This window comes from Miniopterus schreibersii, assembly GCF_964146895.1.
Source record: "Miniopterus schreibersii genome assembly, chromosome: 1".
NCBI lineage: Eukaryota > Metazoa > Chordata > Mammalia > Chiroptera > Miniopteridae > Miniopterus > Miniopterus schreibersii.
The window spans coordinates 178,002,636-178,023,341 of NC_138101.1; the positions used below are offsets into that span (position 1 = coordinate 178,002,636).

The 20,706-nt window shown below is 42.5% G+C and overlaps 1 protein-coding gene across 3 annotated transcripts in view; it reads left to right on the forward strand.

The window, feature by feature from the left end:
- EXD2 (exonuclease 3'-5' domain containing 2) overlaps window positions 1–18,554 on the forward strand; it is a 31,187-nt gene extending 12,633 nt beyond the window's left edge. Inside the window, exons 2-8 of one of the 3 annotated variants that reach the window (XM_081131735.1) lie at window positions 3,956–4,212; window positions 6,514–6,640; window positions 9,574–9,905; window positions 10,870–10,976; window positions 11,214–11,349; window positions 12,977–13,333; window positions 15,454–16,929. In XM_081131735.1, coding sequence (XP_080987861.1) covers window positions 3,998–4,212; window positions 6,514–6,640; window positions 9,574–9,905; window positions 10,870–10,976; window positions 11,214–11,349; window positions 12,977–13,333; window positions 15,454–15,670 — 1,491 coding nt within the window. In that variant the 5' untranslated portion in view covers window positions 3,956–3,997 and the 3' untranslated portion in view covers window positions 15,671–16,929. Of the gene's footprint in view, window positions 1–3,955; window positions 4,213–6,513; window positions 6,641–9,573; window positions 9,906–10,869; window positions 10,977–11,213; window positions 11,350–12,976; window positions 13,334–15,453 lie in introns of all 3 variants that reach the window. The other 2 variants (XM_081131733.1, XM_081131734.1) reach the window with 2 other exon arrangements.
- Window positions 18,555–20,706: the final 2,152 nt, after the last annotated feature.

The window sequence follows — 20,706 nt, forward strand, 5'->3', positions numbered from 1 at the left end:
GTGAACTCTACTAATTTTAAATTCTGGCACAAGTTTTTAAATATGTGGACACACAAAAAATTAAAAATGTCTGTATCAGTAGGTGGGTCAATGAGCCACTAATTTATGTCCTCTAATCTACATTATTTTTCTAAGTGATCTCATCAAAAATTTTTTTTTTTGGAGAACTAATTAATTCTTTAATTTTTGAAATTAAAGTATGGCCCCGCCAGTGTGGCTCAGCGGTTGAACATCGACCTCTGAACCAGGAGGTCATGGTTTGATTCCCGGTCAGGGCACATGCCCGAGTTTCTGGCTCGATCCCCAGTAGGGGGCGTGCAGGAGGCAGCTGATCAATGACTCTCTCATCATTGATCTTTTTATCTCCCTCTCCCCCTCCCTTCCTCTTTCTGAAACCAATAAAAGAAAAAATTAAAAATAAAAATTAAAGAATAGTTGGCATACAATATTAGTTTCATGTGTACAACATAGTGCTCCAGTACTTATATATCTTACAATGTCACCACGCAAAGTTATTATGATGTTGCTGACTATATTCTTTGTACTGTACACTATATCTCTGTGGCTTATTTATTTTATAACTGGAATTTTGTACCTCTTATTCCCCTTTACCTTTTTCATTCATCCACCCGTCTTGCCTCTGGCAACCATTAGTTTACTCGCTGAATTTGTGAGTCTATTTTTGTTTTGTTTGTTTTTTGTTTAAATTCCACATGAAGTGAAATCATACAGTATTTGTCTTTCTCTGCCTGACTTTATTTCACTTGGCATAATACTCTCTAGGTCCATCCAATGTTGTCACAAATGGCAAGATTTCATTCTTTTTTATTGCTGAGTGTATTCCATTGTGTGTGTATATATGTGTGTCTGTGTGTGTGTATCACACACACGTGCATACACACATATCACATTTTTATTTATTTATTTTTTAATCCTCACCCAAAGTTATGTTTCCATTGATTCTCAGAGAGAGAGGAAGAGAGAGACAGAGAGAGAGAGGCGAGAAAGAAACATTGATCAGTTGCCCCAATCAGGGATCAAACTCACAACCTAGGGATGTGCCCTGACCTGGAATCAAACCGGCAACCCCTTGGTGCATATGGCAGTGCCCAGCCAACTGAGTCACACTGGCCAGGGCCAGTACTTTATAAAAAAAAGGAATCCTGAAGCTAATGGATTATCCACTGTTCCTCAGGAAAGAGGATTCTAAACCAATGCTCTCTAAGTGAATCACTGAAATATGAAAAAAGTGTTAGAAACTTTGTCTATAATGATTGATGGCATCATTCATTTAAAATTTTTACTTCTGTGTATATATAATAATGTAATGTCTGTAACACATTAGTATAGTACTACGTGTATATAATTTATAAATATATATGCATATATGTTGTGTGTGTCCCAAACATTTTTTATGAGTTGACCAATCCAAAAAAAATAAAAATCAGAGACCATCGAATGAAATGCTAATGAAATTAAAATATGTCATGTCTTTTCCCATTAAGAGTTCCATTGTTTTCCACGAGTAGTAAGTGATATCAAGACGAAAAGATGTTAGAAAGCAAAAGGGGTAAATCTATGAGAAATATAGACTAGATATCTTATTAATTAAGTCAAATTGACTGCTAGAGGCATTATTCTTCCAATTATACATTTAGTATATATTGGGAACCTATTGCAATCATTGACATTTGGATTTCTAGTGGGAAAACCTTAATTGTAGTACATTGGATCTTAAGCACAACCCAGAAACAATATTAAAAGGACAATTTATCCATCTATCTAGTTATTTACTTAATGTATTTTAGACAAGGAAACCTGACTGAAAAGATGTTCAGAGATTCAGCGTTAGGAATTTGCAGTATTATGTCAAATTAGCAGGCTAAATATTAGAAGTAGAGATTTATAGCTTTTTCTTGGAGAGAGCTGGTATTACAGAGGGAGGGAGTTACTGAATAAAAAGGGCAATTTGGCCACATCCAGCTGACTTATTATAGAACAGCACCTAGTAGTCAGTTTCTTGTAGGTCTTTTGGACCTTGGATGAGCCCCAAGAAATAGATACGTTAAAGATCAAACTGGCATGCTTTCCTTTGAGGATATGGAAGTAGCCCTCATCGATAAAGCAGTGCCTGAGAAGAGACATCCTAAGACTTTAATGAGTTAAACCATGGTTTTACTTAGCGTTGAAGTTGAGGGCAAAGGCCATCCTGGATTTTGTTTTTAACAATAATTCTTTGTGATCCTGATTGTTTCTTCTCTGTGATATTGGGAACCTCAACAATGAAGTATCCCTCCTTGATTATTTGTAACACTTTGTTGGATTCCCTCCTTTGGTATTTACCATGCAGTTTCTAAGGTGTGCGCTTGTGTGCATGTACTCTACCTTAAAGGCTGTAGTCCTTAAGGCAGGTTCCATCTCTTATATAACTTGATATCCACAGTGGTGCCTGGTGTAAAGCCTTGCACGCTGATACTGTGGTAGCGAGAGAACCACATTGCCTAGAGCAGGGTTCTCCACTGGCTTCATTTGGGCAGATCATTCTTTGTTGTGAGGGGCTATCCTGTACATTGTAGGGTGTTTAGCCGTGTTCTGGCCTCTAACTGGTGGGTGTTAGTGCACTGTCCCTCAGGTAGGACAACCAACAATTTCTCCAGATATTTCCAAAGGTCCTGGGTGGGATGTGTGTGTTCAAAATCAATCTTGGTTGAGAATTACTGCTCTAGAGATAGGGAAGTTTAGGTTCTAGTCCTGACTTTGCCATTCGCTTTCCATGTTTAAGCAAACTCCTTCACCTGTAGGCCTTAAATTTCCTCTCAAATTTCCTCTCTTGGAAAATGAGGATTGGAATTTATTGGGTACTTTATAGGGAACCTTTAAGTAATGTGAATTTTGTATGTATTTCTGGGAATAACTTTCTTAGCTTTTAGCATTTCTCCAACTTAGCTATTACCTCAAAAAGATTGAAACTATACACCTGAGTCCTGGCTGGCGCTTCTCAGTGGGTTGGCCGTCGTCCCGTGCACTGAAAGTTGCTGATTCAATTCCTGGTCAGGGCACGTGCCCTGGTTGCATGCTCTGTCCCCAGTAGGGGTGTGCAGGAGGCAGCCCAATGGATGTTACGCTCTCATATTGATGTTTTTCTCTCTCTCCCTCTCCCTTCCTCTCTAAAAATCAATTTAAAAAATCTTAAAAAACAACAACCTACACACCTGAAACTAATACAGAATAATATTGAATGTAAACTGTAATTAAAAAATAAAATTAAAAAACAAAGCAGAACAAAAAGATTAAAACTAGATCAGTTAATATATAAAGTTATTTTCATCTCTTAAGATATAAGGATCCTAGCTTATGCTCAGTATACATTTTTTTTCTTTTGTGACCAACATTTGTAACCATAAAATATCGAGAAAGCATTTTGTGCTACCAGGGTTTATTATAATGACAGATACCACTTACTTATACTGGTATTGTATTTCCTGCCTCTTTTGAACAATCAGCTCTTGAGGCAGTGATAAGGTAAATGAGTCAAGTCAGTAGCACGTACCTTAGAGAGTTTGGGTCATGAAGAGTATATTTATCATCTGGCACTCTGCTCCTTAGCCTTTGTTGTTGTTGTTGTTAGCCTTTTAAAACGAGCATGTTTCACATGGCTCTGCTGTGTGTGTCCCAGTGCCCCCTGTGTGTCAGCTGGTCACTATTTATGGACTGCTCACATTACAGGCTCTGGAGTTGGGGCCTTCAGTAACCTTTGTTTAAGTTGCTGCTTCACAGAGTCCATCGCATTTATTACCATAGGCTGATCCTTAGATTTGAACCAAAATCCAGTCAGCTTCTCCCTTGGGAAAGTTAAGGATATATCACTTAGACTTTTTTTTTTGCCACAGTTTCATATTGTACTTGGTGCTGCACTAGGGTGTGAACTGTGGCCCCGTTTTTTCCTCTGTTGCAGGTGAACTTGGAAGGGAAAGCCAGTCCTCTGTCACTCCTTCAGATGGCCTCCCCAAGTGGCTTCTGTGTCTTGGTTCGCTTGCCCAAGCTGATCTGTGGAGGAAAAACACTACCAAAAACATTATTGAACATTTTGGCAGATGGCTCTATTTTGAAGGTTGGAGTAGGATGTTCAGAAGATGCCAGCAAGCTTCTGCAGGATTATGGCCTCGTTGTTAAGGGGTGCCTGGACCTCCGATACCTAGCCATGAGGCAGAGGTATGGTTTGTGTGAATGTTGCTGGGATTCCTGTAGCTTGGGGGAAACATTTTAGCAAGATTTATAGACTAATAAGAATCAATAATGAAGCCTCTAAAATTCATTACAAGCCTAGAGGCTTCTGAGATGCCTATTGAATTTGTGAAGAAATATTCCAATTTCTGAGAAAACTTTAGTTACCTCTATGCGTCTTTTTAAGTGAAACATTAATAAGGTGTGTCTGTAAGCTACAGATTGTAAACTGATGGCCCCACTGGCTAAATGAGGGCCGCAGATGGTTTTTGTTTTTGTTTTTCCCCATATGGTATTTTTAGGAAATTTTAGTTTAAATGCAGAAGATCTGTATTTCTGGTTTCTCTTGAAAACTTAGATGATTCAACTATATTAGGTCAGTAGTGCTAGATGACAGCAATTGCCTGGGTAGCCCTGTCTTCTTTAGGCAGCAAGCTCTATTGAATTTGCCCAAGTCGCCACCTCTCCCATTGTAACCGGGACTCATGCTGAAGCATTCACCCTGCTTTAGGCCAAAATGATTGTAGCTGTAATCTTTTACTGGGAGGAAGAGAGATTTCCCTTTCTCTTGGAATTCTATTTCTATGGAAATTCTATTCTAAATTTAGGGAGTTGAAATTACCTTTTCATGTATATATACAGGTCCTCATTTTAATAATGTGGACTGAAACAGCCTCTCTCTCTGCCTCAAATGACACTGACATTCAAAGTTTGGAGGATTTGCCCAGCCCTTGTGGTTCAGGTGGTTGGGCATTGTCCTGTGCACCAAAAGGTTGCTGGCTCAATTCCTGGTCAGGGCACATGCTTGGGTTGTGGGCTCGATCCCCATTAGTGGGTATGCAGGAGGCAGCGATCAATGTTTTTCTCTCTCTCTCCCTCTCTTTTCCTCTCTCTGAAATCAATAAAGATATATTAAAAAAACCCCACAAACATTAAAAAAATGAAAGTTTGGAGGATTTGATAAACTAAGAGAAGGCCCAATTAAAATCTTTGCTGATCGCTCTAGCCAGTTTGGCTCAGTGGTCTGAGTATCTGCCTAAGGACTGAAGGGTCCCTGGTTCGATTCCAGCCAAGGGCACGTATCTCTGTTGCAGGCTCGATCCCTGGCCTTGGTCAGTGTGTGAGCCGGAGGAGATCAATTGATATGTCTCTCTCACGTCGATGTTTCTCTCCTCCCCTCCTTTCCACTCTCTCTGAAAAACAATGGAAAAAATATCCTCAGGTGAGGATTAAAAAGAAGAAAAAAAAATCTATGCTGATCATAATTTTTTAGTATAAAGTGAAATTTTATTTTAGCTTTGCAGTTTGGCTTATGTAAATAAAACTTAAAAATAAGTATCAGTTTTTTTCAAGTAGTACATTAAAATATTTACTGTAAAAATGTTGAACTCTGTAAATGTATTTGGAGTATAGCAGCAGAAGCCGCCTTTCCTCGGGCCCTCCTCCCTTTGGCACCGCCTCCCTGGAGGTGCCCACAGTTGCTCTGTTACTAGAGGCGGCGGTGTGTACAGTGGCCAGGAGTTGATTTGGGAGCCAAGCGTGTGGCTGGGAGTCCCAGTGCTGCCACTTACCAGCTGTGTCACCTTTGGCAAGTTACTGAACCTCACCATTCCTCTGTTCTCTCATCTGTGAAGTAGAGGTAATAATGCTCCCACCTCAGGGGACTGATGTGAAGATTAAATGAGTTAAACTATATAAAGAACTTAGAAATAGTGTTTGAAATATAGAGAGTGCTGTGTAAATTTTAACTATTACCGTCACCATTAGCACCAGTTTCCATACGATCATCATCTGATTGGTTTGTTTTTCCAGGTCTCTTTCTATGCAATTACAGTTCTCCCTATGAATATCTGGAAGTTAGTGGTGCTCTAAATTCTTTTTGGCTAAATGCAGAGTGGCCAAGTGTCAGAATAAGAATTTGGTTACAGCTGAATGTTACCATGAACTTTTCTAGAAATAAAAATGAAGCACTTATAGACCTTGCATTTAATGATTTTTTTAAAAAATCCTCACCAGAGGATATTTTTTCCATTGCTTTTCAGAGAGACAGAGAGAGAGAGAGAGAGAGAGAGAAGAAACATCGGTGTGAGAGACACATCGATTGGTTGCCTCCCGCATGTGTCCCAACCCAGTGCCCAGTACTGAACCTGCAATTGAGGTACGTATCCTTGATCGGAATCGAACCTGGGACCCCTCTGTTTATTGGCCATTTATTTATTTTTGATTTTTGATTTGCCTGTTCTTGTCCTTTGCCCATTTTTGATACATGGTTTTGTTTACTTTTTGTAGAAACAATTTGCTCTGTAATGGGCTTAGCCTGAAATCACTCGCCGAGACTGTTTTGAACTTTCCTCTTGACAAGTCCCTTGTACTTCGTTGCAGCAACTGGGATGCTGAGGATCTTACAGAGGACCAGGTACTTCTTATCAGAGTGCTTGAAGAATGGAAGAGTCATTGCTTGTGAAGTATAATTGTTTTGAAAATCCTAATCCTCAAATATGATATAAGTATTAGGCAGGAATACCTTAAAATGGATGCCTTTGACCAAGATAACTTGTCTATAATAATGCTTAATGAAATTTTAGGAAATGCAGAAAATAATATTTAAATTTGACATTAAAAAAAAAAAATGGATTGAAAGCATAGCACATATGGCCAGGGTTTTTGGACTAGTGGGTTTTATTATCAATAATTATAGATTACAGTCAAATGTCAGTACTATAAGTCTTTTCTCTCAGGCTACTCAGTTTCTTCAGAGAGAATCTTCTAGATTTCTGCCCAAGAGGGATAAGGCTCACAGCCTGTATTCTGATAGCTGAATGGGGGAAGGTGCTGCTAGTCTCACCATTTAGGATGTAGACTTTCCCATAATCCCCTCTTTTCCAGGTGACACTTTGCCTCTAGCCTCTGCCATACCTGGTATTACTATGCCCAGATCCTCTGTGATTTAGCCTTCATATGACTTAAACTTGTCAAATTTGTCAAAAACCAAATTCTACACATTGAATAAAACAAAGCAGAAAGATGAATTTTTTTGCAGGCTGGGAAATTCAAGGCCACGGGAGCAATGAGTTCTGAGTTGTGTACAGACTAAAGGGTTTTAATAGGGTAAATGTGAAAGTTATTTGGCCTTTTCAGCTGATTGGTTGTCTCCTTCCTTATTTGGATCTGGGTAGCTGAGACAGGAGCAAGGTAGCCCAAAGATGGTGTGAACAGACCTGGTGTTTGGGGATTGGCGGGCATCCTCTGCTGATTTCTGAGGAGAGCTATAAATTCCTGCAATTTATGTTAGGTGAAGTTTTGTTTTCTTTAATGTGCCTGTTTTCGCCAGCTCCATTTTGTTCCTGACATAAGTAACTCCATTTTAGTTTGGGTTCTACAAACTTTTACTCGTCTGGATTAGAGAAGGCCCTGTGGTGTAAAGAGGTCTGGGGTTTAAGTGTGCTTTATGGAGGCTTTCACGTATCCTCCTGTTTTCACCCCACTTGTATACTTGCTTTCACAGATACCTCCTGCCTCCCATTCCTTAGATTTTGCCATTCTTTGCGGCTCAGATTAATTTGATTTTTAATTTTTGGCTTACTACCCTCTATAGGCTTACATTTCAGCCTTCTCTTGGTGGCCGAGTCAGTTACCACTTGTTGATCTTTCCAAAACGTTGTTATTGGAAAGAGTTAGCAATAGTTAGTATCTTCAGGTTCATTCTGGGAATCGAATTATGTGAATTTGTTTCCTACAGCCATTTTTGATTTGCTGTGACCCTGAGAAAGTTACTACTTTGTGCCTCGGTTTGTTCATTCGTTTCTTCTTTACTTCCTTCCTCTTAATAGTTTTACTGAATCACTTCTCGGCCTTTTGGCTAAGATCAAATGTTAATAGTTTTACTGAAATATAGTTCACATACAATAAAATTCACCCACTTAAAGTGTACAAGTCAATGGATTTTCATATATTTACAAAGTTATTCAACCATCATCAAAGTCTAGTTTTAGAACATTTTCATCACCCCAAAAAGAAACCTTTTCCATACCCATTGGCAGTCCCTTCCCATCCCCCACCCAACATCTAGGTTTGGTCGGGGTTGTTTGAAGCACAAAAGGTTTTATTTTTTATGGGGTCCAGTTATCTATTTTTTTTATTTGTTCATGCTTTTGGTATCATATCTAAGAAATCATTGCCTAACCCAAGGTCATGGACATTTACTCCTCTGTTTCCTTCTAAGAGTCTTATGCTTTAGCTCTTACACTTAGGTTTATGATCCATTTTGGGTTAATTTTTGTGTGTGATGTGAGGTAGGGAGGTCCAACTTCATTCTTTTGCATGTGGACTTCCAGTTGTGGCACCATTTGTTGCAAGTGCCTTGCTTTTTTTATCATTGGAAAATAATTTGTTAAAAAGCACTCTGAACTTTTCACATCCAAGCACACTCTTTTCTTATGGGAGACAACTTGCTGGTAGATATGTAGATTGTTTAGGTCTACGTGGAAAATTATATCCAAACTTGTTTTATTCTAAAAGCGTTAAAAAAAATTCTTACTTAATAGTTCCATTCACCAGGCTTGGCTATTTTTTCCCCCATCACCATTTATCCCCCCTGTACCCCCTCCCACCCCCCACTCCCTACCCCCTGCAGTCACCACACTGTTGTCTGTGTCCATGACAGGCTTGGTTATTAAGGCGAATTAAAGAAATCTAAAGTCTCTATAGTCTTTGTTGAGGAAAGCTATTAATTATAGCTTTGCCTACTTTTATTTATGACCAGCTTGCCTGGACCAGTTGCTTGGAGAATGATTTATCATTATTAAATAAATAAATTCCAGAAATGGACCTTGTGACTTTTGATTTGAGGCCCATGTTTGAACCCCTCCCCCCACCCAATATTTTATTAATATGGTGGTGAACCTCACTGTAGTCACACAGGCCTCTTAATGAATGTTGTCCTCAGCTGTTCTAGATGATGACCGTCCCCAAAGTGAAGTTCATGTACTGGTTGTCATACCTGTGGTAACTGTCCTACCCCAGACTTGAAAGAAATCTGTCCAGCAGGTTTGGTAGCCGATAGAAACTCCACTGATTATATAGATTAGGATTTTTGAGTATTTAAAGTAAGTTATTATTTTAACAATTTTAGTTAAAACATAGGGAACATGAAGATTCATTACACTATTTGATTTGCTTATGTATAGTTTGAAATTTTTCATAGTAAAAGTTTTTAAGAAGTACATGGTGCCTAGGTTATCGTACAACTTGAATTAGACCTAAAACTTGTTTGTATCTTTCTGATGACTTTGAAGTTGCTCTCTCTGGTTTGCCTTCCAGATTCCACTGATCTCTGACTTTTCTCTTCAGGTAATTTATGCTGCCAGGGATGCCCAGATTTCAGTGGCTCTCTTTCTCCATCTTCTTGGATACCCTTTCTCTAGGAATTCAACTTTAGAAGAAAATGATGACCTCATTGGCTGGAGAAAGGTTTTGGAGAAGTGCCAGGATGTGGTAGACATTCCATTCCGAAGCAAAGGAATTAGCAGATTGGGAGAAGAGGTTAATGGGGAAGCAACAGAATCTCAGCAGAAGCCAAGAAATAAGAAGTCTAAGACCGATGTAACAGTGCCAGGCAACCACCAAGGGAGAGACCCCAGAAAACAGAAAAGAAAGCCCCTGGGGGTGGGCTATTCTGCCAGGTAATTGACTTGTTCCCTGTCTAGGAAAGAGTCAGAGGCCCAGCCTCCAGCCAGAGGCACACGTGGTGTCTCTCCTTGGTCCAGGAGAAGGCGTGTGTGGTAAGGAAGCAAAGGCCCTTCAAGGGTTCTTATTTGTCCTTTCCTCAGGGGCATTTGGAGCTCTCCTTTGATTTATTGGTGTATTTTTCTCCTTTCCCCTTTTTACTTTTTCATTGTTGGGCAGTTGGAATGGAAATAAAAGCGCTTAACTTAGCTTTGTTGCTGACCCTGATTTAGGCGTAGATCTGTACTTTCTCCAATTATAAAAGAAAGTATAATTATTCCTGCTGGCTTCAGAGTAGCTGTGAAAATGAACAGCACGAAGTGCCTCGTGCTTTTCAGGAGAAATGCGTCATTCGACTTCTTGTTCATTTGCTATTTGACTATTTAAATGGCATCCAGCTCTAAGCTGGTGTTACTCTCTAGCCAAGGAGAATTTCCTATACCACTTGAGCCTCTGTTGCAGAAAGATGACGAATAAGTACTTTGGAGTGGAAGTGTCGTCCCTGTGGCAAAGTGGATGATTAAATTGAAGCAACGATTGTGTCTGAGCCAGAAATAAACCCACGTGGCCCTCATTACTTTGGCCTGAAGTGATTTAATTTTAATTTACTTTGTTTAATCCAGTGATTATAGGGCAGCTTTCTTAGTGCTTTGTTCCTGATTATTTTCACAATAGAACTTACTTCTTAATGTCCCAACCCATACATATAAAAACTAGAAGTATAAACTATTCAGTTTTATTTCTGTTTCCTAGCCCAATGCAGATGGAGGAATTAACATGGTTTCTTTCCCTGTTTGGTTTTGTGGTTGTCCCTAGTGTTGAGAATAGCTTGGGTCACTCAGAGGAGAACGTGGGAAGGTGACTGATACCTTGGCCGATAGTTAGCTTTCAGGTTTAGCTTTCTCTCTCCCTTCTCTGCAGAAAATCACCGCTCTATGATAACTGCTTTCTCCATGCTCCTGATGGACAGCCCCTGTGCACTTGTGATCGAAGAAAAGCTCAGTGGTACCTGGACAAAGGCATTGGAGGTTTGAGATTCAGCTGTCACATTTTATCTATAAATTAGGTTCCTGTGGGCACTGGCAGGAGTAGGGAGTGAGATAAGGGAGACAGATGGATAGAAGGAGGTAGAGAGACCTTGAGTCACATGGGACGGAGCTATTCAAAACCCAGAAATAGTGATGACTGCCAGGATACAGCCGAGAACAACTAAGGTTGTTTTTCTCCTCTGGGGCAGACACTAACTAAAACTTCTTTTCTCTAAGAGCTGGTGAGTGAAGAGCCTTTTGTGGTCAAGCTACAGTTTGAACCTGCTGGAAGACCTGAATCCCCAGGAGACTACTACTTGATGGTTAAAGAGAACCTGTGTGTAGTGTGTGGCAAAAAAGACTCCTACATTCGGTGAGTGTGGGGTTGTCTGCCTCTGATGGAAATGCCTTTGTAGCCACATGCAGAGTTCTCAGGGGCCTTAACAAACAAGCTCCAATCTGGGGATGGGCATGCTGTTCTTTGCTAGTCAGGAACCTCCCCCCCCCTCCCCATGGCTCCTCAGCCAGGGTCAGCTAGGGGCTTAACTAGCAGCAGGGAGGGGGAGGGAGTGAAGCTGGGAACAGCCTTTGTGCAGGCCAAGGACAAAGAATCTGGAGAGGCTTATTAGCTGTCAGGAACATGGGAAACGCCCAGGTCTGTGCTGCACTGCTCCTTGTGGCCGCTGGCCAGGTGGACACCGTTCCACTGACTGGGAGGGGGAATTGGGCTGTATCCTCTCATGACTCCACAGGGGCCCTGCTGGAGTCTGCCCACTTTGGCTGAGAGACTTGTCCCTAGGACGCATCCCAGTATCCCTGAGAGCCCTGCCACTCGGCCTGGCCTTTCCCCTAGCCCTCCTGAGCCCGGTTCTTAGTTTCTAGAATGCAATACTCTTCTCAGTAACAGTTTGCCATAGAGAGTGGTTCTCTTTTGCTCACAAGGGAATGGGGACCAGTTCCTTCAGAAGCTGCCTATCTCTCTGTGTCATTATAATCCTCCCCTGAGGGGCTCACATGCTTTCTGATCTTTGGTACTGTTCATGAAATATCCAGATGACCTGAAGGCACACTCTGGAATAGTCTGGGAAGACTACTCTGTGTCAGGGTCCCCATGCAATGAAGGTGAGGCTGCCTGTGAGCCTGGGCGCCCAGACACTTAGGTCTTCTCCTTGGCTTCTGTGGAGTAACGTGCTCGTGCTTTCTTCCTTTCTCCCTTTCTCCCTTGCAAAGTGAGACAGGTAGTTGTTGCTGCCAAGAGTTTTTCTTGAGAGCTTTGTTCTTAGAAAATAATGATGGACTTTGATGAACCAGGGAAATAATCTTAGAGTAAGGGATTCTTCAAGTGAAGGAAATTGACCTTTTCAGGTCACCAGGGTCCCAGAATTTCAGGAGTAGAGGTTACCTGCTACATGCTTTGAGAGAGTTTGTTGTCTAGATATCAAAGGCCATTAGAATTTCTTTTCATTTCCCTGATACTTTTCCTTCTGGGAACACAACCTTCTCAAAGGTTGTTGTTAGCCACTCACTACCCCTGGCCCTCCACTGAAGCCTGACAGCAGGTAGTGTGTTCTAACTAGAGGAACCTAAGGCACCGGTAGTTAGGTGGGCCAAGAGTGGAATAGGTAGTATTGGGTTTTTTAAAAATATATTTTTATTGATTTCAGAGAGAGGAAGGGAGAGGGAGAGAGAGAAACATCAATGATGAGAGAGTCATTGATCGGCTGCCTCCTGCATGCCCCCTGCTGCAAATTGAGCCTGAAACCCGAGCATATGCTCTGACCGGGAATCAGACCCCGATCTCCTGGATCCTAGGTCGATGCTCAATCGCTGAGCCACACCAGCTGGGCGGTAGTGTTGTTTTTATGTCATCTCTGTTGGATTGTGGTGCCCAAGGCTTCGCAGTTAGGTTCAGGCCCAGGTCAGAATCCCAGGAGCCCGTGCTAGCTGCAGGTGGGTTCTGTGTCATATGCTCACGAGCACCGCCTTGTGGGCTTGTTCAGGAAGAACGTGGTTCCACACGAGTACCGGAAGCACTTCCCCATTGAGATGAAGGACCACAACTCCCACGACGTGCTGCTGCTCTGCACCTCTTGCCATGCCATCTCCAACTACTATGACAACCATTTGAAGCAGCAGCTGGCCAAGGAGTTCCAGGCGCCCATTGGCTCTGAGGAGGGCTTGCGCCTGCTGGAGGATCCCGAGCGCCGGCAGATGCGTTCTGGGGCCAGGGCCCTGCTCAACGCCGAGAGCCTGCCCGCTCATCGGAAGGAGGAGCTGCTGCAAGCTCTCAGAGAGTTTTATAACACGGACACGGTCACGGATGAGATGCTTCAGGAGGCTGCCAGCCTGGAGACCAGGTATAATTGACAGTTCTGATCAGAGAAGGGAGTGAGAACTAATCAGTGACATTAACCCTGACTACTTAGTGGGAACACTTCCCAGGGAGGGGCATTAGTCATTTAGGTGCAGTGCATAACCTCATGATTATCCCAGGAAATATCTAATGCTTAAAATATCACGGGGGTGGGATAGAACAATCTGTTTGAGAATTTCCTTTCTATAGGAGGCTTCCCTTCTATCCTTGACCCTTTAAGGTCATATACTATGTCCATTTTCATGATTAGTAGGAGAGTTCAAGTGCAGTAGGGTTGTGCTTTATATGTTTAGTGCAGAAATAAATCCTCAAGTCAGCACATAATATGCAAATAATAGTCAAAAAAACTCCCTCAAATCGCTGAAGTTGCCAGTGAAATACGGTGTGTGTGCTTTTGTGTCTCACTGCATCCAGGTCTGCGGGAACTATGACAGGGGGCTCGTTTCCTGTCTCACCTGCACTCCAGGGCACTGGCCCACTGGTGGAATGCTGGCCAGGATTCTGTTACTATTTAAATTATGTTTCTCCTTTTTCCTTCCTTTCTCAGGCCTCCTTCTCCATTAGTACGCAGTTGAATTCATATGACTTAACTCAGTGTCCCTGAATGAGAAGGTCGTGATCCTGAGAAATGAATGGGTCCGTGGCTCAGATGATAAAAACTCTGGGCCGCCTGCTGTAGTTCTGCTCCCCAACTCTCACTTTTTTCAGAAGTTCTAGGGGTAGAAATAATTGAACTGATAAGTTCACAAAACTCTAATAGTGATGCTGGTTACCTATAGTATTTTTGTTATCAAAAACCCAAAATACCTTAACTATAGCAGCAAATATTGATGGAACAAGTACAGATATATTAATCTACCTAAGCAAGCTAATAAACTTTACGTAACTTGCCTTGGTTATTTCACCTAACAAACCCTATGAGGTAAGATTTAGGTTTCTTACTGGTAACTAACATTATATCTTACATTTTAAAATATCTTTCAGAGTTTAAAAAAATTGATTATTGAATTTTATCCTTGTTGAGGTTATAGAATACATGTTGTTTCCCAAGTTTCATACTAGATACCCTGAGGTTAAGATTAAGTAACTTGCCAAGGTCATATTAGAAATTAATGACACTGGCTCCTTGAACCAATTCCCAAATGTATTTCCTAAAACAGCCACACTTCCCCTTTCAGCCACAGGCCTTTCTAATAATTTGCTGGCTTGGATAGAAGGATGCTGGACTTGGATGTCTAGGACCAAGAACAGCTCTTTGGGAAAAGATACACAAGTTAATGGGGTGCTCTGGAGCTAAATAATAAAATGTATGGAAATTCTCAGAGGAATTTCTGACACTGCTAGACTGGAGGAGTCTTGGGAGGGAGGATGAGAGGAGGGCGCGGATGCAGGGAGAGGAGCTGCGTCTGCGGGGTAGGGAGCCCTTGAGAAAGGTAATCTTTATTCAGAGGAGGTGAAAGCATGTTTGCCTGGTATCAGAGCAGTTTTTAAGGCCCCTCAGCTTAGTTGGGAAGGGAGCACCAGGTGCCCAGCGAGCCACCACGGTAGCATTTCATTGTCACTGAAGCGCTTCTCATGGATGCCGTTTGGCATTCCTTTTGTGAGAAGGAATGCACTAAAGAAATGGCCCACCTGGCATTTTACATTCAGGCGTTACACTGTTATGAGAAACTGGAACACATGGCCTGGTTTAACAGCCTCATATAAATACTGAGTATGGTTCAGGATGAATAACTTGAACGAAGCGTGAGCTGGTAACTGAGCACCCTGGAGTCAATACAGGACCAGCATTCTTCACCCTCCTTAGTCAGCCAGGAGGCCCCTCTAACGGGGCTGAGCATGATATAGTGGTTTTCCCACAAGTATAGCTCAGAATCCCCAAATGCCTTCTGTTGGATTGTGTGCAACATGCCCAGGTTTTTTTTAAAAAGCATATATGGGAAAGAGGATGTTTCAGAACCATTAAAGTAGCCAACGGGTTAGGAGTCCAGCAACCTCCTTCATACCCTGGTGAAAGCCCCTTGGCCTGCAGCATTTGGAGCCATCAGGGAGACCGTCCTGTACTTGTTTCTCTCTGACCCTTTGTACTTTGTGTCTTGGCAGGATTTCCAATGAAAACTACATTCCTCACGGGCTGAAGGTGGTGCGGTGCCACAGCCAGGGTGGGCTGCGCTCCCTCATGCAGCTGGAGAGCCGCTGGCGTCAGCACTTCCTGGACTCCATGCAGCCCCAGCACCTGCCCCAGCAGTGGTCAGTGGACCACAACCATCAGAAGCTGCTCCGGAAATATGGGGAGGACCTTGCCATCAAGCTGTCATGATAGCTGCTCTCCTCCCAGGTTAGGACAGCTGGGAAGCTGGAGCCAAGGTGGAAAACTCACCTCTTCCCATTTTAATACGTTGTTAATTGTCAAAGCCTGGTGACACGACCCAGAATACTAACCCATACTGACCCCAGGATGCTTCTGGTGGAGCATGGCTATTGTTTGAAGGGGAGCTTATGGTTTTGAATTCTAGTTGGGCAGAATGAAAATTCTTTTTTTCTCCCTTTTACTTTATTTTTATGGACAAGGAGGCCCTTGAGTTTATTTTACTCTTTCTCTTCTGCTTTCCCTGTGCTGATGGCAAATGAAGGATTCTCCCTGAAGTGACTTGTCAGGACTCTCAGGTTTTTAATACATTTCTTCCCTTTTCAGTACGTTGATTTATCTCAAACGGGCTGTCACGTATTTCAGTCCCATCAGGTTAGGAGCAGAGAAAAGGTGCTTCCAAGGGGTTGGGGAGGCAAACAAGGGTTCAGATTCATTTTCCCAGTTCAGCCTCCTAATTATAAATTCTTCAGCTTAATGCCCTCCCACAATGCACCTGTTTGGGATCCATCCCATCTGAATCACTTCAGTTTATTTCACAGAATGCTGCCCTTGACATGCCCAGGACCAAAGCAGCAACTTCTTGCCCCATGTGCCCACCCTTACACTGGAGGAAACCCTTCTGTAGAAACAGGCCTTCAACCTGGGTGGGGCAGAGAGAAGCCCAAGCACCATCTCCCAAGAGAACTTCGATGATTTGCTTAGCTTTTCCTTTTGTGCTGTTCATTGTCTGCTTGTTGCCATCCTCCTGCCCATAACTGCAAGGTTTTTAGCTTAATCCCTTTCTGAGAGGACGATTATCTTTTCTCAGACTCAGTATCAAGCCCGTTCCAAGTTCTGTGCCCCATCAGATTCTCAATACTCTTTTGAGCGCTTGATTCTCTCTCGAGTCATTTGGTCAGGGTGCAGTGTGAGGATTTCTCCATCTCCTCCCATGCCTGGAACACCGAGATTAATTCATGTGTTTAGATGTTCAAAGTGGTGTTTTTATCTTTCAAAATGTGAAGTTGCCACTTTAAGCATGAAAGTAACTTATTAGTGATTAGTATTTTTCTAAAGTATTAGGAAAACTTTCTTACGTTATAAGATCTTAATAAGCTTAAAAAAGAATTTTATGGCCAGAATCCAACAAGAACCCTGTTTTGGAATTGTGCCCAAGTTGGCGATGGTTGCTGTAACATTGATAAATAAAACTTCTAAGCACAAAACTTACTGACTGTAACTGTAAAACTTTTTTCTTCCTAACTTTATAAAGTTGGTAAATATTCTTGGAGGAGGAGATAGTCGTCCCATAGGTTTCTGCCATGTGGCATATAGTGTGTGTGCACAGATGGATATACATACGTATGGTGCAGCTTCAGCCCGGTCAACAGCAGCCCACAAACGCACGTGCACATCCCACGCATCATTCCGCTGCCTCTTCATTCCCACTTGTCCTCGGAAAGGCATTTCTGGGGTCTCAATGAGAAGTCCTTGAAAATGAGTAGTACCAGGCACTGTGAGGACCATATCATGTTCAGTGCCGTAGGTTACTATGGCCCGAGTCTCCGCGGCCACACTGCACAGAGCCCAGTGGTGAAGCACGCAGACGGACAGGTGGTCATGTAGTAGTCAGACTTGCCACAAGGTGGCACTCACACATTTTGTTTTATATTCATTCTTGAGACATGAGAGAGACATAATAGGGCTCTCGGACACAACTCATGACTTATGTTTCAAAATTTGTGTAGCTGTTTGGGGTCATTTTGATGGCTCTATAAGAAACACTTCCTCCTCTGACACAGGGAGTAGGCCTCTTTCGCTCTCTTTCCTGCGGTCCTCATGCTAAGCGGTAAGGACCACGTACAAGGTCATGTAAGGAGCAGCGGTTGCTGTGAGAAGAAGGAATGGGGTCTCCAGTAGAGCTCCCTGCAAAGCCCAGCAACAGAGCCACACGCCACAACACAGGAGGAAGCGGGACTGTGGCACACAAGCTTTCTCACCCTTTTCAGAAGAGTTCTGGTGTAGATTTGACTCTTTTGTTCTCTGAGCCAGCCTTGGACGTTAGCCGCCTTTCTCTAAAACTGACAATTGCTGTTTCAGATGAGATATTTCAGAGTAGGCATACTATAAAATAAATATTTATTGGTTTTTTCCTGATACAGAAGTAATGTATGCTTATTATAGACGAGTCTGAAAAAACAATAAGCATCACCCACTTGACTCCACATAGAGCATAGCTAACCTCTGCTGGCATGTTTATGAATTTCCTTTCCGTATATAAAAATGCATGTAATACATGTATTTAAATGAAGTTGAGTCAGACATATATACAGCTTGGTCTCCTGTTTTTCTGCCTCACTTAACATGGTATCACAAGTAATGAATTTCTTGTGTCTTTAAATATTTGAAAGTGGACTTCTAGTGGTTCTGCCTTACTTTAGTTGTCCATTCCCACACTTGGCAATTTTGGTTTCTTCGGGTCCTTTGTTAATATCAGCAACGCTGTAGCAAACTTTCTTGTGTATAAATCTCTGACTGTATCTTTAATAGTTTCATTAGAACAGAACCTAGAAACTGGATTGTGAGGAGGGGTATGAGTACAAGTTGATGTCACCTCTAGGAATATATTCCAGGGAATGCTTCCCTTTGATCCTGTAGCTCGCGTTCCAGTGCATTTGCTGCGCTTCCACGTGGGAAGCGGGGAGAGGACAGTGTCCTAGCGAGGGCCTTTCTGAATGTGCCTGATTGTTAGTCTGTCATCTCAGTCTTTTCTCTGCTTCCCTCCTATGTCCCACCCTCTATCGCCTTGTTTCCCTCCTTGCAGTCAGTGTTTTTTGGAAAAACTACTTGTTTTAAAATAAAAATGTAAAAATAATTAAAAATAAAAATGTTTATTTTAAAATAAGTTATAGACAGATTTTTTTTTTTTTCCTGCTACACAAGTGTTCTCCTAAAGTGAACAAAGCACAGTACTCAGGGATTTGTTGCCTTGTAAGAGCACAGCCATAAGTTACTTATCCTCACCCGGGTCACGGATAGAGATCAGGTGACAAAATGTGCTCTGTTGAAATAAAGCCATCTTAATCCCTCGCTGTAGACGCTTAGGAACCCAGCAGGCAGAAAGAGCTTTTGTTCAGCTTCTTGTTCTGCTTGTTAGTTCAGGCCCTCACGTTTGACTATAATTTAAATTCTTAGTTTATCTGGCCTCTCTGGGTTTTTTATTCATTCATTTATCCTTCATTTTTTTCCCCTTCATTCTGTCTCATCCTCATGAGAGGTATCACTTTTTATTTTTAAAGGAGATAGTTTCTCAGTTTGCTAGCTTACTAATTATTATATATGTCTAAAGGATTCCTCTTCCTGATCCTTCGTCTTTTGTTTTGTACAGGTAGGTGGTCATTTTTAGAGTACCGAATCCCTTAGGAAAGCAGTGACAATCCGTTCTTCTTGGATGAGATAAGCTAAAAGAAGGTATAAGAGCCCTGGCCCGTGTGGCTCAGTGAGTAGGACGTTGGCCCCTCGCACTGAAGGGTCTCAGGTTCTATTCCTGGTAAGGGCATGTACCTGGGTCGCAGGTTCGATCCAAGCCCCATGGGGTGCTTGCAGGAGGCAACCAATGGATGTGTCTCTCTCACATCGATGTTTCTCTCCCCCCCTTACTCCCTCCTTCCTTTCCACTCTCTTTAAAAAATCAATGGAAAAATATCATCCAGTGAAGATTCACAAAACAAACAAAAAAGGTATAAGGATGATTTTTGTTATGATTAACTCTTGATCTGAATAACATATAAATAATCCATAATCCCCCCGAATATTTTTATTTTAGAATTCAGCTGTAGTTTTCAGGTGTTCACCAGGTTGCCTCCTCATGCTGCGGCCTAATACCTTCCGCCCGTTCCCAGTCCTGGAGCAGTTTGGCATCAGGCGGTGGAGCAGGGCTGGCCTGCCAGCAGCCCACTTGTTCAGAAGCACCTGTCCCACCAGCCTACTAGGACATGTGTTAGTCACTCCCTGTGCTTGGGGCACCAAGGCCCTTGCTTAAATGCCAACATGTTATTTGGGAAGGCGGGAAGTACGTGAGACCATTGTTTCCTTCTAAACAATTCAATGGAGTCGTCTAGGGACAACCCATTGGAGATCCCTAGACACTGTGGGTGGTGGGACCAAATGGGTATACTTGGGGAAAACCAAGAACTGACTTCATTTGCACAGGATTAGGGAATGTCAAGGACCTAGTTCATGCAGCCTGGCTCGAACCCTCTTCTCATGCAGTGAACACTGCCTTAAAGGTCATTTTCTGCCCGGACTGAATGGAGATAGTTAATCTCACACCCTCCGGACTGAACTCAAAGCATTTCCCTCCTTCCTTATTTGTTATTGATTCTTAAATTTTCCTCTCTTGCTAAATGGGTAGCCCGTTGCCTTCCCGCCAGCATAAACTTCAAAAGCCGCTGAGCTTAGAGTCGGCTTTATTATAAGCATGACGTATGGTCCTGAAACTTCCCGAGTTGCAGAGGCTACTTATATTCCCCCGCTTCTCAGAGACCTCCCTTCCCAGGCTGCGGCACGCTGGCTGGCGCACAGTTGGGCTTCTGACTACTCAGGCCACCAGGGCCTCTAGTAGGTCCTGGATAAGAATCGGAAATCTGAGCTCAGTAAGCTAATGGCGCTGAAAGGAAATGGGAGCTTGAGACTTGGGTGGTTTTAAAAGAGGTGCGTTTGTTTGGTGGGAGTGATGGGGGTGTAATCCGTGGACTTTATATTTTGCTTTTTCTTATACTCGGTTCTGTCGCAAGTGGGATGATCAAAAGAGTGGGCTGGTGACCTGGGTTCTGGGTCTGGTCAACCACTGTGTATCTTTGGGCCAATCACTTAACTTTTCTGGGCTCCTTTATTTACCAGTAAAATTAGGAGTAGGAATTAGGACCTTCTTAGCTGTAGCACTCTGCAGTACATCCCACTGTTTCTTTATGTGGCACTTTCCCTTGGGTGCCGCGTGCCTTCTG